Source organism: Lissotriton helveticus, chromosome 4_1 (assembly GCF_964261635.1).
Source record: "Lissotriton helveticus chromosome 4_1, aLisHel1.1, whole genome shotgun sequence".
Classification (NCBI taxonomy): Eukaryota; Metazoa; Chordata; class Amphibia; order Caudata; family Salamandridae; genus Lissotriton; species Lissotriton helveticus.
Window position 1 is genome coordinate 661,923,144 of NC_136063.1, and position 25,702 is coordinate 661,948,845.

Consider the following 25,702-nt stretch of genomic DNA (forward strand, 5'->3'; position numbering starts at 1 on the left):
TGATTGGTGCCATCACACTATCGTACAAAGCGCCATGTATTATTACATCCTTGGTTTCAGTCCTCAATTGAGGAAGGAATTAGTTTTTTTTTCATTTTCTAAACGCTATTTGCCCATAGATGCGTACTGATGCCTCCCCGCATAGTATAATGTTATAGTTATGCTTGGCTGGCTCCAATTCTCAAAGTCATATTTATGCTTTTATCTTTTATTGATTGCTTAACCATGTATACTGAAAAGATTTCAATTAATCTCTCAATAAAGAATTACTATTTGTCAGTCAAACTCCGAGATAATTGCAGGGGAAGGCAATGCTCAAATAAAGGTTACCAGCTACCATATCTTTTTAGCCTTATTTTGTGCCTAATATAGACTATAATCGTAATTTTAGACTAATTGGTGGCCATGTTGTTCACTCAAGCATATGCATGAAGTTCTTTTAAAGTAGTCGATACTGGTTTCATCTAGAATAACCAGAACAGCAGCATATTACAATTTAATAAAATGCTAGTGTATTACCTGGACTTTAAGAGCAGAGCCAACACCAATGGAGTAAATGCTAACCAAACAAGCATTTGCAATGCAATAGGTCTCACATTTATGCGAGTTTAAGCTATTGGCATTGTAAATGACAATGCCTTTTATTTATGTTTTAAAAACGAAAACAAAAATAGAAGGCATTGTTATTTGCAATGTCAATAGCTCAAACTCATGTAAATGTGAGGCCTATTGCATTGCAAATGCTTGTTAGATTATTGAGTAGAAACGCTCCCTTTCGGCCCGCACAGCAAATTAATTAAATAAACAAGCGCAGCAGCTAAAGTTAAAGCGGACCGTGCTGCAAATAAAAACAAATTAGTGCTTACCAACTTATGAAGGAGACAGTGTAACGCCACAAGTAAAAGATCCAGTCCTCTTGGGAGGTAACAAATGGCGACAGGGCGGTAACAAGGAGGGACTAACAAGCCTCATTATCAATCGGAATCCAGCATTTACCAAGGACAATGACACCAGCCAATCAAAAATATGGGCGGAGAGAAGGCGAGGCGAGGCTTCCACAGCGTACTCGACTACTGCATGCCTCGCAGAGCGAGCAGTGCATACGCACCGCCGCTTGGCTCGACCTAAAAAGGGCCCAGGAAACATCCATGCTTAATTTAAGCCTATTGTTCGTATAGAAGAGTCTTGATATGCAGGACCTATTTACCCACCGGGACTCTGACCCCGTCAGAGTATAAAGAAATAATGAGATCTGAATTAACTTGTTCACAAACACCATCACTATTTTTAACTTGGAAAAAAACGTTTTAAACATAAGGTTATGTAAAATATAGCAATACTGCAATGACTGAACCCTACTAAGCTTATTTTGTCATGCTTCAAAAGCTGGTAGTTCTTTTGACTTGCGGTTTACTGTAAATAAATAATGAGCCAGAAGCACTGCACAAAATACAAATTCTTCATATTACCAAGATTGTTTGTCAACAGTATGGGCCAAATGTTTGAGTTCAAGCAGCAAAGGTAGAGGGAGAGGGAGATGTGGAGAATGGGATACGAAAATAGTCAAACAAGTCGAAGATGATTGGGTCCAACATTTGGATGCAATTTTTTTTCTTTTTTTTAAAGAAATGCTGAGGTAAAAGGTGGAGCCTTTGCCCGGTGGGGGTACTACAGCTTGGAAGAAGGTCATTGGCTGGGAAAAAAAATACCATTTCAAATTATTTGTTTCACCAGATATTGAAATCCCCCCATGATTCGCTTCACTGGGACTGAAATTCCCTCCAAAGAATGATGTCAAAAGGAAGGGAAGATAGTTATAGGTGACGAGTTCTATGGGCTCATTTATAAAAGTTGGGTTTCACGGAGAGTAGTGAATAGCAACAAGTTCAGCTTGCTAGTGCTGAATGTGGAGAGAACAACATTAAGCAGTTTAAAGAAGGACATATGTTATAGAGGAACATGAACATTTCAGCAACAACTCTCCCATTTCTTTGCTTTCTGATGATGGGATAGTTCTGGGGGAGACGAGAATGTCAATAAGGATTAGGCTAGATTTCTGTTAGAAAGAAAATATAAAGATTGCACTCCATGGTGGTAGCAGGGATGTTAGAGCAGTTGAAAGCTGCAAACCTACAGTTGAAGAGACACCGTTTACAAGTGGGGTTAGGGGCTTATAGGACAGGGTGTTCTAGTGGAGAAATTAATTTTCCAACAATGATGATCCAGGGACTGGCGATATGTGGAAAATGCTGGTGTTATGGAGGAGCTGAATGCCAGATAGATGTTGGTGGTTGAGTGCGTCATAGTCTGAAAAATAATACTGAGATGCTTTCATAGAATATCAATCCCTCTAACACTTTAAAATGAGAAAATGTAGAGAAAACTAAAAAATAGACAAACTTACGCATGCGGACAAATGTATTTTATGTGAGAACTTCTGATGCCTGCCATTGCTTCGGCCCATCCATGCCTGTTGAAAAAATATAAATTGTAGGTTAGCGGAACATTAAAGGCACATTGATGTAAATGTATATCTCTACACAATGCTATTTCTGCAAAATACATTAAATAAGAATGATCTAGAACTAGATACAAGCGCAATGCCAGAAACAAAGAAGGACACAAAGTGCTCTCACTTATTTCAATATGTATAGTTCAGGGTAAAGTGCAATGTTTTCAGCAGACCGCACAGTGGGATAGATACTTTGATAAGTAGAAACTTGTATTCCACATTGCATCCAATGGTAAAATGTGCTACAACGGAAAATACTTTACATAGTTCAAACTAAGGAATGTCAAATACGTTACTGTGGAGATGGCACAAAGCTGAAAGTCCATTCGTTTGCAGATTGTGCACACCCTTGCTATTTAGAAAAGCGAGACTAAGTATTGTGATTTCCCAACACGCTAATCATTGCATCCAACAATCAAAGATGTCTTATAAGATTTTTTAAAGTGCAAGGTACAAAGTATATAAAAACACATTTATTAAAATCCAAAACCACAACTAAGGTTATCTATTCACTACCTAAGCCATCTTTGTCACAAAGACCTTTTATCTTTAGAGAATCTGTTTCCTTTGAGTACATCATTTTCAGCTTCGTCAAGTTCCATATCCATCTGCTTGGTATGTGAAAGCTAGGTACTGATTAGTTCTCTTCTCCATTCCAGTTAATAATGGTATTGACAGGGATATCAATTTCCAAATAAAGAAAAAAGAGTATTTAAAGTTAAGTGGCATTAGGCAATAAGTGATCTAGATTAGAGAGGTCATCGTATCTGAAGTCCAATAGATCATGTCAAAATACAAATGGAGAGAAAAAAAAAGGAGGGGAGGCAGGATGAGAAGAGTGAAAGGTGCAGATGAGGTTGCTGCTGAGGATCATATGTGTGAGGGAGGGGAGGTTAGACCATGTGCAATTTCCCTTTTTATTTGTTCCATGCATTTACCCAACTTAATCCATAATTTAATATTGTTATTCTGTCGATTTGTGTTACAGATGCAAGTAGCACATTATCTTGTGAGTCACCGCGGTCACCATATATGTACCTTCAGCTAACTTGGGTTCCTACAGTTGTACAGCACTATCTTCTAAGCAACATTGGCCAATAGATCTAATAGCAAGCAGATATCTAGGTTAAGCAAAGTAGGCTTAATTTTACTCTCTCTATTGAAGATTTGGGTTAGTTAATTTTTAAAAGCCAATTCAAGTCGGAGAATCTTGAGGCAATCAAAAGTGTAATAATGAACCGTCAAATCCATCAGAGTGTGAGCACTGTTATTGATCTTTAAATCCACTTTGTCACGGTTGTGGGAGGTCCAATGAGGACAATGTACTAAATGGACTCTTGTTTGGGTAAACAAAACCCCTATCATGTTTCTCAAAGCAGATCTGAATTTGTCAGAACAGTCAGTCATCAAAAAGGTTCTCTGGATTGGTTGGTTATTATCTTTTAGTCCCCAGCCTAATTTTAGCTATTCCGTCTGTGGATATTTGAGGAGAGATGCCTCTTGTTGTTTTATTGCAAAAATAATTTACGCCAAGAGGCATTTGTTTCATTTGTGCAATGGTTACTTAACGCCTAAGGAAGTATTAAAGTCTACCTCGGACATCCCTTAGTCTCAATGAATTAAACGGAAGGTCATAGGTGTATCACCATATAGTAAATCAATCTCATTCCTTACTCCATTGATGCAAGTTCACTGTTTTTTCATTCATTTTTATTTTCTTATATATCCATGTGTGGTGAAGGAGGGATGTTGTATTCTCTATTTTGTACTTGGAGTTGTATTTCTGTAATCTCAAGGCTGGCCATTCAATGTTTACTAAATTCAGTTTTAGCTTTACACAAGACAAGGAAGCTTAATTGTGCATATTACTTTTTCCTACATAGCTGTTTTGCTTTTCAAAAAACCTTACTATTAGTAGTAAAGGTAAAGCGCATAGTTCTGGCTTCTAAATGAAAGTAATAGAAGGACGATTGATCGCATGGTTGGAAGCATTCAGTCAATGCTCTTAATCGGTTATCATTCTTGAGCTCAACAGCTCATCTATAAACATGTGCTTCTTTTCCCCCACTTATAGTTTCATTCTTGCATTCGCCCATCCATAATTCTACCTACAAACTCACCAATCAAGAGGCGTTTTCAGTTACGTCAGGCCTACTGACTTGGTGCAATAATGCTTCTGGCAGTGTGTAACTTAGTGTGCAAGGGGTGGAAAAGTGCTGTCTGGGTAGGAGTCAGAGACTCAGGGGTTAGCGCACTGCTGGTAGTATATGGCTGCTGCTCTACGAGCAGTGTGACTGCTTTTGGTAGAGTGAAACTTCTAGCTTGTGACAGGTGTGAACATGATGTTGGTAGAGTGAGACTTAATCTATGAGGGGTGTATGTGCTTTCACTATTGTGTGACTGACTACTAGTTTGTGAGCTGTGTTAGAGTGCTTCTGGTAGTGTCAAACTGCTACTCTGGCGGTTTGCAAGTGTGGGCAGTTCAAATGGTTATGGTAATTCGAGACTGAACTTTGTGAGGGATGAGTGTTTCCTGGAGAGCATGACTGCTAGTGTGAGGTGTGTGAATGCTGCACATATCGAATGTTTAGCTTTTCCACTATATGGATAGTTGCACTCATGTTTTTGTTAAGTTCGTGGCTGAAGGTACGGTGTGTAGTTAGTGATAATCTTACTCCTGAAATAAACAACGCTGTAACAATGGTTACTAAGCAGAGTCGCCTTTCTCCACTTGCAAGCCTTGATGGTCTGTTTTCTGCAATGCGGCTGATCAAAGATTGGAGGGGTGGGGAGGAGGGCCAGGGGTTCTGGCTTAATGGAGCAGGCTGTCCATTTACTACATTCAAAATCTCGCTCTGACTTATTGCAGACTGATGATCCCCAACCACTAGCCATCAACATTAGCACTGATCGCTGACCCACATACACAACCTGTTGTATTCACAGTTTACGGTGTATTCCAAGCACCAGTTGTATCTGAGTCTATGGTTCCCTCACTTGACCTCCTAGTGGTCGCTGACATTCACATGCTGTACCAAAACTCTGCAGACAGCCTCAAATAAAGTGAGCTCTGCAGCAGTTTTAAGCAACTGTTCTCTCTCACCAACGCTGGTCCCAGTGCACCAAGCCCCAACCTGCTTCATTTCCGCTGCAGCATCAACACATTATGTTCATGTGCAGCAAAGTGCTCTTCCCAAGCAGGGCACAAGTGCGTATACTCTCACATATGCTTTGAACAGCATAAGATGAGTGCACCAGCGAAATCAGCATATCACAACATAAACCCCATCCGCAACAGTCATCGTCCACTGGGCTGGAGGGCGGCAGCTCTCAGGAAAGTCCAGAAGCAATCTAAACAGTACATAAAGCAATTACCAGTTGAGAGAAGCGGGAGCACACTGAAACAGTTGGTTTACTGCAACATGCATCACCCACCAGCTCGCTCAATTTGGAACTGTTTTTATGTTTGGTCAAGGCAGCCATCTTAAAAGCAGGAACGCCACAGCACATCATGCTTCATTATACAGGTCCTGCATCTATAGGAACACACTGAGTGACGTCATAGCTGTTTCTTTCAGCGGCAAATGGCACTATAGCGGTTAGAGCCTGTGATGAAATATTAGAGGCACTGGCACACTGCTGACAGTAAAAGGTCGGGCAATGCACATCCAAATGATTTGATTGTGTCTGAGGGTGACTGGGGCGTTTTACCTCTGCTGTTCCAGGGCCACTCTACTATTGGAAAGGAACTAAGCACAAAGTACACCAGTTAAGCACTTGACCCCAGGATGCTGAGGCACAGCAGCCAAGGCCTACTGAGTGGGGTGGTGAAGGGTAGAAATTCAAAACTCAACAAAACACACAATAAAACCAAACCAATGTACAGTTTGCCCTTTTACATATGAAAAGGGAAAGTACTTTCATTCCGACACAACTCAATATAACAAGCATTTACAATGCAATGGTTTTGCCTTTGTTAAAGTTAGAGCTATTGGCATTGCTCTTGACATTTTTTTTATTTATGTTTTTTTTAACATAAATAAATGGCATTGTCATTTACAATAGCAGGGCAGGGCACAGGGAAGGGGGGCGAGGAGAGGAAGGAGAGCTGCGGGCTCAGGGAAGGGGGGGCGAGGAGAGACGAAGGAGAGCTGTGGGCTCTTGTTGTAATGCTTGCATGGATGAGTTGGTGGATGCATGCATGGGTGCATGCATGGATGGGTGTATGGATAGATGCATGGACTGGTGGATGGGTGGATGGATAGATGCATATATACAGCCAATCCCTCAACAATTTATGCAATCCACCAACTTATCCAACCAACAACCCATCCATGCATCCACCCATACATCATGCATACATCCATCCATCATGCATCCATCCACCCACTGTGTCCCACTCCGACCCCATTAAATATAACTCATTTTTTCTGTATATAGAGATGACTGTATTCACTAGTATATGCAGTAGACCTTTCTACTCTAACATTCCTATGTGACTCTTGCAGTACTCTTGGGCGCAGTTATGTACTCAGAGGCTGCTCTCTTTGGACCAGGGATCTCCCTCGGTCTGTGTATACAGATCTCCTCATGTTCAATACAAATCATCCCGAGCTACTAATGTGCTATAACAGTGACCATATCAGTCACGATTACACCGGAACAGACAAAATAGTGGTCTAAATGGTTTTGGAGATAACATTTGCAGACAGTAGCTTTAAAAACTACTCAGTTCTAAATAGAAAGGTCATTTTAGAAAAGCAAAACATGCAATAGGTCTCGCCTTTCATTAAGTTAAAGCCATTTGTTTTGCTATACAATACCATTAGCAAAGAAAATGTCTTTAACTTAATCAAAGGCGAGACCTATTGCATTTTCAATGCTTTTTTAATCATGGGTATACGAGTCTTCTCATTTGAATGGCGGAATATTGAAAAAACCACCTCTGCGCCGTAGACTTGGGATTTTTAAAGATATGACTGGCAAATTAAAAAAAAAAAACGAATTGAACTTTTTGAGTGGGTCTCTTTTGCATGATTATCTTGGTCTGTGAGTTATGGTTTTCATGGTTGTAGTTATGAATTACAGTCCTAACCATAATTTGTGATTTTTAGTTTTTTTTTAATTTTAATTCATAGCCATAACTGCACTTTCACTGTTGCTTTATCAGTAATCGTCTTGGTTGTTTTAAACCTGCATTTAAATGTAATAACCGAAGCTAAGCATATCTTCTCTTTAACCTGTGTTTTTTTTCCAGTAAATCCTTCTTCTCTGAATAGTAATATGTTGTTGTTCTTCCCTTGCGACTACTCATTCTTTCCGCTGCTTGCATTTGGTATTTACTCCCCCAAAAAAGAAGAAACTTCTTGCAACAGAAACAGATTGAACAGGGACGTTCCTCGCTCCGTCTCGGTGCGCACCTCCAGTATTCTGTCAGTCATCGGTCCCTGCCTGCTATGCCTGCTGTTGTTTTCTTGTCCATTGTTCTAAGTGGTAGCACATCCCACCTGTCAAGGCACGAACAAGCCACTTCTAAGAGAAGCAACGCTCACGCGGAACATACAAACCTGCTTACAAGCCAACACAGCCTCCCACGGCTCCTTATTTCAGATAAACGTGCGATAATATCCAACATGCGCGCGAGGAGGGCGAGTTGACAAGCCGCGCGCCGAGTCGACACTTAAGACCGTTATTATTTCTCGACTGTCACCCGAGCAATTTCTCTTTGTGCGAGACATGATTTAGCAACTGGTCTGTGGAGACAGTCAATGAAAGAATTTCCCGACAACCGCTTCCGCTCATTACACAGCGTGACGCAGAGCTTGGCAGGGCGCCTTGAAGATGCGCTCAGCACCCAGTGCGTCCCAACAACACAAAATATGTCGAAGCCATTGAAAAGAGCTCGCGATAATGAGTCCAAACAACTGAGAAATGAGCAGCTATCTGTGCTGCGGCGGCGGTTACAGATAAGATAAAGAGGGACGCGCCTGTGACAGCTCCTATATGCGCCCTATGGAGTAATAGGCTCTGATTGGCACAGTATGCGGGGAGATGGCGGCAGTTTCATCTCTTCCTCGAAGGCGGTTGTCAGTCAGCGGTTTGCGGGAACTGTCTGAGAGCAGATAGTATGGACAATACAGAAAAACTTTTTTCCGCCTGAGTCCTCCTGACAGTACTTATTGTCCTGTTCCCAATCACGCCTTGTAGCTCATGTCTCACAAATAAAAGGTGCGGACAGCAATGGTTTACAACCATTTTACAACGTTCTGTTGCTTTCATCGCATTCTGGGTACAATGTAAACGAGCAGGAAGGCGGGTGCCGGCTCAATGCCGGACCAGATTCGGGGGCGTTCCTGAGAACAGGCTTTCGGCTGACGTCACCAAAAGGGAAAAATTCTCGGGAACGCCCCCGAATCTGGTCCGAGATTGACGGACAGAGCCTTCTCCCAATGGCTAGCCTCCATTTATGGAGCTAGCCAATGGGAGGAAGGGGTGGATACCCGACCCCACAGAGAAATTACATTAGATTTTGCTAGCGCATGCGTACTTCGTACGCATTGCCAAGCAAAACCTAAAAAGCGAATGTATACAATGAAAACAAGATCTTGCTATACCCTCCTGAACTACAGATGTGTTTAAGACTGATTAAGAGTTCAACTATGTAAAGCCTCTTACTATGGTGTTTGTCACCCATTCTCAGTCTTAAATCCATTTCTATAGAAATGTTCATACAGTTCCCAAAGAAAATCCCTTCCTACTGAATTTTTCAAAGATTACGGACTATAAAATGTCTTCTCTTATATCGATCTGGGTTCACACTGTAAAACACTTGCCTTCTATATTGTCAAGGGGTTACAATATTCAAACCCCCCGCCCCCTCCAACTGTATCTGACACGGGTCCTGCATTAACAATGTCCCTATCAGTTATGAGCAATTGAACTATATCATAGGTGGGCTTAAACAAATGGTGCACAACAACATGCTCATAAAGAAGATGCTGAACAAAGGGACAAATCCAAAGTCCCCATGACAGACACAGATAGGTTGTTTATTAGGTTTCTAGTCTGATTTATCAGGCAAAGGAAGACACGGTACTGGTACTGACCGCCACAATGGATACTGTTCAGGTGACTTCTTTCCATTCATTAATTGAAATTGATGGAAGGAAGGAGGGAGAGAGGCAGTTTACCTTTCTTCTTCACACATTGAAATAGATCATTTCATGGCTGATGAGTCGTGCAGATAGCAGAGGGTTTCAGATTGAAACTTTAAGAAGTGCCTATACAGCAGCCTCAGAACAGCAAATGCAACCAAAACCCTTACCTTTCTTAGTGGAAGAGTAGATGATACTGGATCATGCAATTGTGGAGCTGAAGTCAAAAAGGTTACTGAAATATCCTTTCTTCACACCAGTGTGTTTCTGGGTTTGAATTGTTTTTGGTCCTGAAGAAGAATGCCCTTTGGCTTGCTATAAACTTATGGGAATTCATGTGATTTGGTACAGCCAGGAAGGATTATATGAAATCTATCCTAGCCACGAAAGCTGCTTACTTCTCTTCCCGCATTATTAACTCAACTAATAAATCAAAGGACATTTTTTCTATTCTTAATGAATTAACTAACCTTGACAACGCCCGTCCTAGCTTGCCTCCGACCCAGATCCTCTGCGACTCATTGAACGTCTTTTTTACAGAGAAAATTGCTGCCATCAAAGCCAGTACTCCACAAACCATAAGTCCCACCCTTTCTGTTCTAAGTCCGAATACCACTGACTCACTTAGCAACTTCACTCCTATCACCTTAGACCAATTTCAGGAATTACGGGTGAGAGTAAAATCAGGTGCCCCATCCGACAGATGTCCACCCTACATCTTGATAGACTGCCTATCAGTTATTCCGGTTCCCGCCTGCACCCTCCTAAATAATTCATTAGCCACTGGACAAGTCCCCCTCGCATTCAAAGAAGCAACAGTAATACCACTCTTAAAGAAACCGGGCGCAGACCCCACCTGCAAGGCAAACTACCGCCCAATCTCCCCTCTCCCCTTCTTAGCAAAGGTGTTGGAGGCTCATGTTGCTAACTGCCTGTCCAACTTTATAGAGGCATCAAACTGCCTCGAATCACATCAGGCGGGCTTTCGCCCAGCCCATTTAACGGAGGCAGTGGTAGTTGCAGTAATGGATACCCTCCGGGACTGTGCAGACAACCGCCTCCCGCAGGCTCTAGTGCTCCTGGACTTGTCGGCCGCGTTCGACACGGTCGATCACACCATCTTGATCGACCGTGTCTCCCAGGCTGGCATCCGGGGCACGGCAGCCTGCTGGCTGAAGTCCTTCTTAGAAGACCGTTCTCAGGCAGTTCGCCTGGGCAACTTCGTTGGCACCAAGCAGGTCATCACATGTGGTGTACCTCAGGGATCATCCCTGTCACCCCACCTGTTCAATCTCTACATCTCCCCCTTAATCCAGGCCCTCAGAGACAAACAGGTGACGGTGCTCAATTATGCGGACGACTTACAGCTATTCACAATCGACAACTCGGATACGTCCATCTCCTTCTTTCAGTCAACAATGAGGTTCATCCAAGCTTGGATGAACCAAAATCATTTGAAACTGAACCCAGGAAAAACCGAGCTGGTTCTGACCGGGGATAGCGTTAAACACTGGGGCCCACACTACTGGCCAACAGACATGGGTCAAGCTCCGATCCCCTCATCTTCGGCAAAAACGCTTGGCGTCACCTTAAATAGCGACCTCTCACTCAAAACGCAAGTGGGTCAGGTGGTCTCCAAGTGTCTCTTCCAATTGAGAAAAATCCGGAAGGTTTGTCGCCTTTTGACCCTGGAAGCCCTGGCACAGGTGGTGATCGCTACTGTGATCTCTCACAAAGACTATGCTAACTCGATCCATCTGGGCCACCCCCAGTTCCTTCTGAAACGCCTTCAGATGGTGCAAAATCATGCAGCCAGACTGATTCTGAGCCAGCCCAGATGGCAATCAGCCACCCCCCTTCTGAAGACACTTCATTGGCTCCCTGTGGCGCTGCACCTTCAAAGTTAGCTGCATTATATTTAAAGCGCTCTACTGCAAAAGTCCTAAATTCATCACAAAACTTATCACGAAGTATGCCCCGTCCCGAAGTCTACGCTCGGCTCATCAATGTCTTTTACAGACACCATCTTTTAAAACGCAAACGCTCGGGCGGTTGCAGATTTGGCACTTTGGCTCCTCGCCTGTGGAATGCCCTTCCCCTTGAGATCCGGCTATGTCCTGATCTTACGTCATTTAGGAAATCCTTAAAGACCTGGCTCTACCAACAAGCATACCACTAACTCCGCAGGCTTCAAACTCTGACTTGCTCTCGGTCTTCTACAGCGCCAGGAAACCAACCGGTGTCAGTGCGCTTTACAAACTATTGTTAACATAACATAACATAACATAGGTATTTCAAGACATACAGGACGATTTGCTGCAAGTGGGCTTGATATCAGAATGGATTTTCAAGATGTTCATGATATACCCACAGATGGGTTTCTATAGCCTGCCTGCCAGGAAGAATTATGGAAATTCAAATGCCTCCCATTGGCCTGTTGTCAGCAGCTTGGCGCTTTACAAAGTATTTAAGGTCTACCACAGAACATTTCAGAGCACAGGGGGCTTTAAATTATTATTTAATTAGAACACATTTTTATTCAGTTTAGGAATGTTGTTCCAAATCCAGATGCAGGAAGCCTCTTACATGACTTCTGGTTTTAAATTTAAAGTCAACTGGAAAAAAGCAAACTGTTTCCCAAAACAACAATGGATTTCTTGGATGTCACTGTGGATTCGGAGAACGCCATCTTGTAACTCATGACAGCCATCAAGAAGGAACTGATGCATATTCAGGACATCGGGGTGGGAGTGGGGGTGTGGGGGGGTCTCTGAGGATTTATGCCAGTGCTGTGGACCTAGTGGACTCATCAATGCAAACAATGTTTCCTATCCCTCTCCACTGTAAGGACCTCGGGTATAGGATGTAGAAGAATGGTGAAGTGGTGAAATTGGCTAAATACGTTTGCCTGGTGGCTTATCTGCAAGCAAGACAAACAAAGAGAACCCTTTCCTCAAAAAAAGGGGACTACAACTGATGGCCTAGTTAATTTAAGGGAACATTGGAAACTTCCTTGACTCTCACCAGGATACTCTCTTCAAAGACAGGCTTGGGCCATAAAAACACGCAAAGATATAGGTCAGTATGGTCTCAAAGGCGACCAGTGCTAGGAAAATATGTTGAATACTTTAGCAAATCATGAATTTGTTTTAAATGACCGCCCCCACAAGGCCACTTAAAAAGGGATCCATTTGTCAAGCCATTCCACTTACATAGCATCTTCTAGATCACTACTGCAAAGAGAGTGTGTGGCACTGCAGTTGTGCTACTGACGTGCTCCAGGACACACGCTGGCATTTCGTTTGCAGCTCTGTTCATTTATTTGCTGATCTCCATTGCCTCTATTTTTTGCCGAGATGTATCCTAATAAGACAGGCCCAGATCCAGTGCTGTCTCAAGACTAGAAGGGTCTGGCCAAGTAGAGTTCTTGCCAGTTCTACTGAGTTCAATCTCCTCTGCTTTACATGCTGTTGAAAACCACGTGGCTCTTGTCAGAAGTACTGCATTAAACACATCTTATTTCCCATCATTATTTTCACATTCAGGCGAAATATTATAAACTGCACGGAGTACATTCTTATATCTTCCTGTGCTTGTAGTGCGATGCACAAAGATTTCTGAATCCTGCAATTAACTACTTGAATGTTTTACTGGCAACATTTTTAAGAGCTAACACCAGAAATGCTAAAGGACAAAATAATTCCAATATCTTTGAGAAATGAACAGTGTGTTACTGGTTCTTACCTCGTGGACATTTTAATGTTAATGTTAATGTTAATATTCATTTATTAAGCGCTCGTACGCCCAAGGGCTTCATGGCGCTATAGGAGGGAACTCAACACAACGGTTAGAAGTAGAGATAAAACAACTCAGCAGTAAGCCTGGGAGAAAAGCCAGGTTTTGAGAGAGTGTCTAAAACTCAGAGTGTTACCACTCAGTTTCAATTGAAGAGGAAGGGAGTTCCAGAAGGTGGCTGCAAGATGATCAAAGCAGCAACCGCCTAGACGCTTCCTCTTGTAAGAAGGGACACTCGAAGGGATTTGTGAGCGGACCGAAGATTACGAGAAGGATCATATCTGATGAACAGATCTCTGACGAACTTAGGGCCAAGGTCATGTAGGGACTTAAATAAAATGCACCCTGTTTTGAAAGCAACTCGCTGCTCAACAGGCAGCCAATGTAGCTGTTTCAAACCTGATCTAACAGACTGCCTTTTAGAAAGGTTCAGAATAAGTCTGGCAGCCTGGTTTTGGACCAGCTGGAGGCGTTTTAGCTCTCCAATTTGGAGCCCAAGATAAAGGCTGTTGGCGAAGTCTAGTCGCGACAGGACCAAGGCAATAATAATCTGGGTAAGGGCATCTGAAGAAAAGAAACAAGCAATTTTCTTGATTTTCTTTAGTTGAAAAAAACTGGATGACACCACCGCGCCTACCTGTCTTTTCAGGGACAGATCCTCGCTAATAAGTACTCCCAGACTTTTAACTGAAGATGACTTGGAGGGTGGCGCCCCCATGCTGGATGGCCAGAAGCATGGGTTCCAGCTAAGTACACTCTGCCCAGGCAAGACCAATTCAGTCTTGCCAGGGTTAAGTTTCAAATGATTGCAACTCATCCAACCCTGGATGTGAGACATGGTATTTTGAAATACCTCCACTGAGTCCTTGGTGTTCAAAGGGAAGATGAGTTGCAAATCATCTGCATAATTAAAGATGGTAACTTTCACTTTTCTTAAGGAGTACAATAGGGGGCGTAGGTATAAATTAAAGAGTAAAGGTGACAATGATGAGCCCTGAGGTACTCCACAAGTGGTGGAAATAGTGGGAGCTGTGAAAGAGCCCAATCTTACAGATTGAGTGCGGCCAGAGATGAAAGAACGAATCCAACTCAACGCAGGGCCCCTAAGACCAGCTTGCTCGACACGGTTGACCAAGATGGTATAGTCAACCGTGTCGAACACGGCCGAGAGGTCCAAGAGCACCAGGGCCTGGTGGATCCCGTTATCTGCGTTCCGCCTCAGAGTATTTTGTACCGCCAGGATGACTGCCTCTGTCGAATGACATGGGCGAAAACCGGATTGGTTGGGTTCGAGATATTCACTTTCTTCGACAAATTTGGACATATTGTCACAGACATGAGCCTCCAAGAGTTTAGCACAGTACGGCAGCAATGATATAGGCCTGTAGTTGAGCGGGTCGAGCGGGTTTGCTCCGACCTTCTTAATCAGGGGAATGAGTAGAGCCTTTTTGAGGTTGTTGGGGACTTTACCCTGTGAAAGAGATCCATTCAACATAGAAAGCATGCCCTCAGGAATAGCAGTTCCCACCTCTCTCAAGATGTGCGGAGGGCAGATGTCATCGGGTGAGCCTGATTTGACCCTAGTGAGTAGCTTAGATAGAGTATCACCATCAATGAAGGGAAATGCTTCCTAAGTCGAAGAATTATAATACGCATCAGCCAAAAGGGGGGAGGACAGAGTAGTGGAGATGCTTTGTTTTATAGTACAGATTTTATCAAAGAAAAAAGAATTAGGTGAGTTACAGAGGTCCTGAGTAGGAACCACAGATTGAGTAGTTCTATCACTGCCACTAAGACCTTCAACGATATTAAACAGTTATTTTGATTTGTTACGGGAATTCAGAATTGTTTCCGAGAAGTAATCTGTTTTATGTTTTTGGACAAGTTTCTGATAGTCCTTTCGAGCCCTGCAATAGTTGGCTTTGTCTAGTGCCGAATAATCCGTTCGCCACTTCCGCTCTTTTTGACGAACTTCAAGTTTTAAAACCTTCAGGTGAGGTGTAAACCACCTGTGGGCGTCATTGGAGCGGGAGCGGGGAATATTAGAACAGGGGGCATGAACGTCAGCTGCTTGTCGTAGCCAGTTGGTAAAGGCTTCTTCAGTCCCATCAATGTCCTGATCCAATGGGGGGAGGGATGAAGTCAAAGTGTCGATGAAGGCTGAGATGTCAGTGTTCTTCCAAATTCTAACTTTCCCACCTTTCTGGAAAGGCTGCTTTCTACTTTTCGCGATAATGATGGTGAAATGTATCAAAAAATGGTCCGTCCAAATACAAGGAGTAATGGAACTAATAGCCAAGGGGATATTCTGTGACCATATTTGATCGAGGCTATGCCCTTTTTCATGGGTGGGTAAGTGAATCTGTTGGATCAAATTCAGGTCTAATACAATCTTTTTCAACGCGGCTGCCTGGGTATCCAACGTAGTGAAGGACTGGACTTTTAACAGTACCAGCGGTGCCAGGGAACAACACCTATAACCTTCATGGGATACCTGTTTCGGCGCACAAATTACAGAGACACGGGAAACTTCCTTCGGCGTCAAAGATCAGCGTTTATTACTGCAGGGAGGCAAAAAGTCACAAGAAGTACAACAGTGTGTAGGTTCTGAGAGTCTGCTTCAAATTGAGGTTGTAGGTCGCTCTCTTTTATACAGAGTGTTACCATTGCATAACATGTGGACAAAAGATTATAATCCGGTTCCCACAGTAGGTTTCAAAAAGGGTCGCTTTCATGTGTTCAGAATCCCGGAACATCATTACAATAGCTATGCCGGTTCCCAACTGTAAAAGTACATCTTCCCACCATTAGGCACACCCATTAGAGTTGTAAATGACAAAGAAGAAGAGACAAGAACAGCTGCAAGGAAGTCAGACACGTGTAGAGAAAAGAGTGTGGGGGTAATATCGGAAGCATGATCGTAGGATCAAAGGGTTGGATCCATCGCCTGCAAGGCTGTCACAATAAGCCGGCACGACCAGATTACCCTCAAGCTGAGCCATCTGCCTTTGCTGTGTCATTCCTCCGGCCATAAAGACGCATGAAAGGAATATGCGTCTTCCGTAAGGCTTGGGAACTAGAGGGTCAGGGGGCGAACAGTTTTCTGCTCGCTGACTACGTGAGGGCAAGAAACAAAATGGATGCCGTATCTAAAATGGAACCCGAGGGTTCAGATGAAGAACGCGTAATATTAGACGAACCCTGGCAGGTAGTGTAGCGAAATTTCGCACACTTGCCGAACTCGTCATTTGCGGTTCGTAGATACCAAACTTATCCATATTCGGCAATGCCCAGAACATCGTAATAATTTTTACGGAACCTCAGACGGTCCTTTTGCCCTCATGTAGGCAAGCACTAGTCGGAATCATAATCGATTTCGATACTCATCAGATCACTCAGATGTTGTTGATACATTATTCGATCCTTCAATGCCTCTTTGGTGACAACGGGCTGTCTTATACACGTCGTAGCACAAAGGCCACATAAGGCAGGACCACATTGCACACAAAGACAACATGAGAACAGAAATGTCACAACAATCCCTATGATCATCAGAATCTTCCAACCCCAAGTCGATATCAGACCCCAAAACCATCCCAGAAGCGTCCAATTTCCTTCGTCCACGTGTATGGACTCCGAAATTTTGTGCAACTTAGAGATGGCTTGATAAACCGTTGGAGCGTTATCAGGTATGAATATGCAGCAGCTCGAATGGATGACTTTACAAACCCCACCTCTATCTGCTAGAACGATATCTAGAACCATACGGTTCTGCAACGTCATCAGTCTATCCGCCTGGACTTCGGCTGTTAAATTTCCAAGGGCATTTGCAGTTATGTTGGCAGTTGATTCTACTACACGAGTTAACTGTCTCAGGTTCCTGCTATTAACCATCGGTCCCCAGAACGGTAGGAAACCCTTAAAGAAGTCTCCCGCCTCTTGTCCGGAAGTATCTTCTTTGCTAATCACACCTCTTACAATTCTATTTCTGTGATAATCAGAGGCCACAGTGAAGGTCGGAGGCAAAAGATTTGCAATATAGCAGGTACCCGAGAAGTCATGAGGTAACCACGTATAGGCTCGATCATAACATACAAAGTAGGTACCCTTGGCAGGTAGGAAGACAGGGGAGGAGAGTGTCGGTAAGACATATGTCTTGGTACAAGCACTCTCCCCAAACTGAGCTCTCGGATTTCGACCAAGACCTTTCAAGCAGAAATTACCAAGGTGAGGTACAATCCATATCGGTGGCGAGCTTTTAAGCTGCCTCTGAAATGAAATGAAATGATTACGCTCTTGTATAGCGCACGACTACCCGTAGGCATCTCGGCGCTTGCTTAGGGAACCCGTCCTGGTATTCCCCTGTGAGATACCCCGGCAGGGTGTCCACAAGGTGAAAGCCAGGCATCCCGCCGCGAGGGGCCGTAGTGGAGATTAAGCAAGCTATTGCCCAGAGTCGCAGAGTGTGACCCTGTGAGTTGAGTAGGCACCGGAACGAGAATTATCGAGTCCGTGGAATTTTTGAGCCCGAGACCCGCCGAAGCGGGGAAGCGAACCCTGGTCCACAGCTGATCTCAGCTTCCAGGTCTGCCGCCTCTAACCACTGAGCCACGCTTCTCCACTGATAAGCTGTACTCAGCTTCACTTAATTCCTTATATGCTCGCACCTCTTCCTCTGGGATGAGTGATGCGTCAAAAATATCTCTATCTAAGTCTGCAATAGCTCTCGCCAGAGTCTTGTGGTACGGGCCAGGACCAGAGTTTGCTGAGCGTGGTTCTCGATGGGGGTAGGAATCTAGTGCGCTACGGAACATAGTTTGTAATGCTCGAGCTGACCCTTGTGCACTATAAGGCAGAACTAGGTACGGAATACCTTTATCCATAGTATGTGGCATTAACCCACACACCCAACAATTGGTAGTGTTTACCACTAACTGATGCTGATGCAGGAGTTGTATAAAAGAGTTGTTTCTGAATTCCGCACGTCTGATTTGTTCGTGTTGAGGCAGAGGATAAAAGGAATGTGGAGAAACAGTAGAAATGAAATATTGATCATGAGATGGAAGAGTAGGTGTAGCAGAAGACAATAAGAACTGAGACCCATAATATATTCCTCCTACCAATAGCATAGATATGGTGAGAAACAGTATGATTACTTGTGAGAAAAACCATTTTGTATGACATATTTTCTGCAATGTAGATCTTTGCGCCAACATTTCTTCTCTTTTCGACAGCTCAGACAATGATGATTCCATCCCCTAACGACCGTCCGCGACGTTCTTGACGCACTTCGTTCTGAGTAGCGGTTATCAATTCCCAGGAATTCCCAGAAATTGATAATAGAAACCAACCTTGTGTCGATAGCTGCTAAACAGAAGGAAGTACCCGCACGGCCTTACGGTCAACCTGGATGGTAGGTTCTAGCTAGATAATGTTCTTGGCTGTACGAAAAAGAAAAAGATACACAATATATATAATGTCCACTGTTTTCAGAGTAACGTAGAACCTATAAACAAAAAAATCTTTTTATTTATGGCTTGTTCGTGGACGAAGAAAATATCGGCTACTTCCAGGGCGAGTCTGATCTTCAAACAATGGATTGGACGGCAAAGGAGTGTTCAATTGTTCAGGCAATTGTTCAACAGTCAAATTTTCCAAGGTTGACGTGGAGGAAATTGTTTGAGAGGAGTCAGCAACGGTGTCAGATACAAGCCGAGCTTCGCTGAATGGAACGAAACGTGGTGCAGTGTCGGTCTCAGATGAAGAAAGACCTCTTCTTATCCAGGTGTCCGATGGCAAAGGAAGCGGGACTCTCTTCGTGTGGGTAGCATGTACCCAGTTCCGACGTCCGTGTAGTCGAACCGCCGTTCTCGTAGCCAGCTGTACCTGAAACGGGCCCACAAATCTTGGTTCAAGGTTTCGTTTTCGTCCGTAGTTTCTGACGAGGACCCAGTCCCCTGGTTGAAGTCGATGACCAGGACCCTCTGTTTATGATGGCAGAGACTCAAAGACCTGTTGATGAATCAAACTCAATTTAGCAGTCAGATCATAGAGATAATCAATCAACATAGGGTATTCAATTCTGTCAACTTCCTTAGGTCTTGGGACTCCCCATATATTAGCAGGACGACCGAACACAATCTCATATGGGCTGAGCCCTACTCGAGAGTGTACAGTTGCCCTGGTCGACAGGAGAGCCAGAGGCAAAGCGTCGGGCCAAGATAAACCAGTTGTTGCCTGAATTTTAGCCAATTTCAGTTTTAGAGTGCCATTATATCCCTCCACCAAGCCTGCTGATTGTGGATGGTTTGCACTATGAAATTTTTGTACTATCCCTAAACCGCGACACACACTCTTCATCACACTCCCAACAAACTCACTTCCGTTGTCCGACCATACGACCCGAGGCATTCCGTAGCGGGGAAAATACTCTTTGAGCAAAATTTTTGCCGTGGATAAAGCCGTATTATCCTTAAGGGGGTAGGCCTCAATCCACCTAGAGAATGCACACACCACAACCAACACATACTTCAAGTTATTACATCGGTCCATGTGGATAAAGTCCAACTGGATAACTTCGAAAGGGTACGTAGGAGGGGCAAAATGACCAGGTGGAGTGGGGGTGCCCTTACCAGGATTGTGCATCAAACACACCATACAATTTTTAACCACTCTCTCAGCACACTTAGTAATCCCATCATTCTTCCATACATGAGACAACAACTTGCATATACCTTTCGTGTTGATGTGCGCCATACCATGAGCCATTGTAACAACAGCGAGCACATACGCATCCGGTAACATCCATCTCTGTTTCTCTGATAGATCAACCCAACATCCATTCTCATCTAATCTTCCCGTGCTCTCTCTCCATTTAGTCCTTTCCGTCTCAGTGGCTTCATTCTGTATTCCTTTCACGCTTTCAAATGTGTCTTTACACATACCAGTCTCTGTTGGCCATCTCACTGAGCTCGTAACATACATTCTGTTTGTCAAATCTTTAGCCGTCTCTTTAGCCGTTTCATCCGCAAACGCATTACCACGACCCACATCGTCCGTTACTTTCTGATGTGCGCTACATTTGACTATGGCCACTTGTTTAGGCAATGTGAGTGCATCTAAAAGATCATTTACAAGCTGACCATGTTGAATCTTCGTGCCATGCGACGTAAGGAATCCTCTCTCTCTCCATAGTCGTCCAAAACTATGTGCCACACCAAACGCATACTGACTATCTGTAAACACATTCACCCGTTTATCTTTAGACAACACACACGCTCTCGTCAAAGCGATTAATTCGGCAGCCTGAGCCGAATTCTGACTTAGTCTTTCGCTTTCCACAATCGTTCTCAATGTAACTACAGCATATGCAGTCGTCACATCACCGTTCGGCAACTTGAAACAAGAACCATCCACATACAAAGTACCATCGGGATCTGTCAATGGAGTATCTTTTAGGTCAATACGACCCTTAGTTTCCTCCTCAGTTCTGAGATAGCAGTCATGTACTGCTTCACCATTTGATTCTGTGTCAATCGGCAGCAATGTTGCTGGATTCAACACATTACATCGTTTTATCCGTACGTGACTGGCCAGCAACGTCAACTCATATCCAGACAATCTTGCGCTCGTCAGATGTTGAGTTTTCGTTTGATTCAATAGAGTGTCAACTGCATGCGGAACCATTACCGTGAGCATATTATCCATAACTAAACCTGCGGACTGTCGAATGGACGCCGCAGCTGCCGCTGTTGCTCTTAAACAACTTGGCAAGGCTCTTGCTACTGGGTCTAAAGTCGAAGAAAAATAGGCACATGGGCGTTGCTTACCACCAAAAGGTTGTGTCAGAACACTCAACGCACAACCATCCCTCTCGTGAACGTATAGTGTAAACGGCTTACTGTAATCAGGAGTGCCCAACACAGGAGCCGAACACAACGCATCACGTAATTCAGAAAAACTTTTCTGACACTCTTCAGTCCAAGGCAATGGGGATGAAACATCCTTGCACGTAAGGGCTATCAATGGTTTCGCCAACAGTGAAAAATTTGGAATCCATTGTCTGCAATAGGACGTAATACCTAAAAAGGCGCGAACATCTCTCTGGGTTTTTGGCACAGTCATTCGGGTAATCGCTGCAATTCTCTCTGGGGTCAACCTTCTCCCTTCTCTTGACAATAAGTGACCTAGATAGGTAACTTCTTGACAACAATACTGTAGCTTTGAAGGCGATACCTTGTGGTGTAAGTTATGTAGATAATGTAACAATGATACTGTAGCCGTTTTGCAAATAGCTTCTGTATCAGCTGCCACTAAAAGATCATCAACGTATTGAATCAAAGCTGCACCTTTAGGTAATACAAAGGCATCAAGTTGACCTTTAAGTGCTTGGCTGTAGATTGACGGACTCTCACAGTAGCCCTGTGGAGCGCGTTTTAACCTAAAACTGCGACCACCTAATGAGAATCCGAATAGGTCTCTGCTTTCCTCTGCAATTGGGATGCTAAAGAAAGCATTCTTTAGATCGATCACTGTGAACCAGGAGGCAGGTGCCGGAATCATTGTTAGTAAAGCCGTAATGTCGGGAACTACAGGAAATTGTGGAACCACTATTTTGTTCACCTCTCTAAGTCTATTACAAAACGATACACAGGAGGTTTAGTTGGGTCAGTTCGTTTCAGAATTGGTAATACAGGGCTATTACACACGTTTCCACGAGTTTCTTCAACAACACCTTTTCCAATGAGATCATGAACGATTGCTAACAGCGCTCGTTCGCCCTCAAAAGAAATACGATATTGAGGTAAACGTGGTAATCGCGCATTTGGTTTCAATTGAATCACATAGGGTGGAATGTCTAACAGGCCCACATCATTGGGACCTGTGGCCCATAAGGACGCAGGGAGGGAATTCAATTCCGGTGGGAATTTATCGACCGATAAATACATTGGAGAGATCACTCTCCGTCCCAATGTAAGCTCCACTCCTTCGGGGGAACAATACAATGTTGCATATAATCGTTTCAACAAATCCAGGCCCAAAAGATTTTCACCACAACCTGTAGATAGAATCAGTGGAGCCGTTAGCTCACGAGGACCAATCATAAGAGGCAAAGGACTAGAGACTGGGTTGCTAACAGGGGCGCCAGAGAATCCAACGGAAACGTTCGTTAAGCCAGACAAAGGTGCGCCAGGGAGTTTCGAATGCATGATGGAACTTTTCGTCGCACCAGTGTCTAACAGAAAAGGCTCAACTACACCCGATGTAGCCACTGCAACGTAAGGCCCACTCTGATCGACCGGAACTGACACTACTCCCTCTCTTTGTCGTTGGCTGTCCCAGTAATGGTCATTTACAACCGTCTCATGCTCTACGTAATAATTATCCACATTATACTGTGCAGATCGAACTGACCCCGCATTTCGCTGGTCAAAACAATTATTCGTATCTGATTGATTTTGATGACGATCAATCTGATTGTGGGATGAACCACGACCTCTACCTCGTGATGCCTGTTGGGGACCACTACCACGATTTCCTCGTGCTGACACACCATTTAGGCGGTCCCGTAAGGCAAGACAATCATATTTTAGGTGTCCCTCTTTCTTACAATATGCGCACTGATTATACCCAAGGGAAGATCTATAATCAAAGTTGTCAGAACGCGGCTGTGTCCTATCGGGCTGTGCTCGTGGTCGATACTGCTGTTGTGAATCAGTTTGGTTTGATCGTGGAGGGTATGCTTGCTGTAACAAAACCTTCGTTTTTAGCTCCTTCGTTTTCTTCTCTACACGATCACTTTCTTCCTTTTCCCTATTCTCATAATACTGGGCTGTTGCTAGTATTTGCGCAGGGGTTGAAACTGCCCACGCACTCTCTGAATTTTTCAGTTTGTTGCTTAATTCAGGCAACAAATTCGACACAAATTTGTCAACAAATAACCGCTGGCCTCCCTCAGCTCCCATGTCCTGACCGCTGTGGTCGACAAACGCTACCTCAAACCTTGTAAAGAAATCCGAGATACTCTCGTCTTTCTTTTGCTTACAAGCTGATAACTTATCCCAGTTCACCTTCATCGCTGGCATGATAGTTTTCATGAGCGTAATGATTTTCTGCTGCAAGTCTAAGATTAGCTGGTCGGGCTTAGCCCCACCAACTTGTAATGCATCAGCCGCTAGCAGTGCAGCCCAATCACCCCCTAATTCAACTGCGTGGTTGGCTTGACGAATTTTGGCCCAAACTGGTTGCGGTACAACATTGCCAAACAACATGTCGATGTCGGCAAGGTTCATAATAGAAGCTTCCACCAGTTGTGATAACTCCTTATAATAACCAGCCGGATTTTTACGCGGATCGGGTAAGGATTGCTTCACTTGCAAAACTTCCGATCGTTTCCATGGAAGATGTATCCATACCCTTCGAAAATGCGGTAGAACCACAGGGTTTGCATTAGGATCACCAGGCACCCACAGTGGCGGAACCTCTCTCATGGGATATTGACCAGGAACCGCTTTCCAATTCTCGGTGGTATCATCTGAGGACACCCGAGAATGTGCTGTGGATCTAAACGCTAATAAGCGTTCCACGGCACGTCGTACATCTTCACCTATGATCATACCGTTGGAAAAGTGACTCTGAAGTTCAATTATGTCGGACGGTACATTATCTACATCATCATTATACCATTCTTCCCTCAAAAAGTTACACATCTCCTCAAACACGAATCTCTGCGTAGGCTCATTAAACTAAGAAAATGTATCAAAGACCACACGAGGAGTGTAATTAGCAGGATGTCTTATCCACCTATGTGCCATGGTTATTAATGTCTCTTTCTCCCTACCACTAGGGATCTGACTCCGTCTCTGAGGAGTTTCAGATGAATCAGACGAAAATAACGGACCAGAAAGAGGTGAATAAAGGGTAGCAACAGAGTTAGGAACACGCTTACGAACAGAAGGGGAAAGAAAAACAGGGGCAACAACACTGGAGGTGAAAGAAGGCATAGTAGGAACTGACAATATAGTTGGAGTAGCAGAGACAACAGTCTGCGAAGGTACAGGTACAGGAGCAGTAGGAACAAGGACAGGTGGTGAAACAAACGTAGGGTTAACAACGGGCTGGCCCGCAGCCACTGGAGCAACAAGGGGAACTACAGGAGGAATAACAGGAGCAGCTACAGGAGCAGTAGCACCCTGTACATAAGGAGGTGGTGATTTCATCAAATATGATAACAAGGAATCCTCCTTTAAATCTTCTTCTTTCTTTTCTAGATTATTCGGTAAAACCGGGTAACATTTATCTATTTTCATATGATGCAATCTAGTAGAGATTTCCATTTCCTTTTCTTCTTTGTCCTGTTTACATTCTTTTATAGTTTGCATTATCGGAACGAACCCTTGCTTTTGATCCTTTTTAAGTTGTTTGATTTCTTTCTGCTTGGCCTCTTTACGCCATATTCGAAAAGAATCAAACATAGCTGGCCTAGCTTTCTTTAAAAATAATTTAGCCTCAAGATTATCTAAAATCGAAAGTTCAAAAGTTCCATGTGGTGGCCATCTAAGGTCACCGTCTTTCTTTGTATAGCGGACCCAGTAATCATTATATATTATAGGACCCACCCCATGTCGACTATAAAGATCATGTATCGGAGTTCCAACTGGAGGTATCGGACACGAGTCCTCCAACCGGGAATCCATTGCGCAACATTGGAAAATATGAAACAAACCACTATGGCTAGGCATCGTGCACACTAACCTAGTATCAAACTTCAAGGATTACCGAAGTAATTAAACCTCGTGTAAGTCAAAACCCTCGGTTTTTGGCAATTGCAACTGTCAAATAATACTAAGGACCAATACTAAGAACCACAAATGCAATGGAACCATGCAATACAACAAAGCCTTAAGGCTATCACAAAGCTCGGAGAGCTAACCACAAAGCCTGAGGAGGCTATTACAAAGCTCGGTGAGCTATTACAACAAAGCCTTAAAGGCTAACAACAAAGCTTTCAAGAAGCTAGAACAACCACTAAGGACTGGGAGCGACCCACAAAATACTTAACTCAGAACTTCAATGGCGTCACCAGGAAGGCCCGTCTATCGTCTCGCTTGTACGTAAGGTCTACGCCGGGCGTCGAAGACAGGTCGACAGTCAGGGCATCGGTCCGTCGCAGCCATCAGGAGGCGGGAATCTTCGCAGGGAAAAACTTCGGGCCACTTATTTCGACAACAGGATCGATGAA

General features: G+C 43.8%; 1 protein-coding gene across 1 annotated transcript in view; it reads right to left on the minus strand.

Annotated features, from left to right (window-relative positions):
- The window catches only part of LYPLA1 (lysophospholipase 1), a 462,012-nt gene that overhangs the window by 262,548 nt on the left and 173,762 nt on the right, over nt 1–25,702 (minus strand). Inside the window, exon 3 of the mRNA XM_078687306.1 lies at nt 2,405–2,470. Coding sequence (XP_078543432.1) covers nt 2,405–2,470 — 66 coding nt within the window. The remainder of the gene's footprint in view (nt 1–2,404; nt 2,471–25,702) is intronic.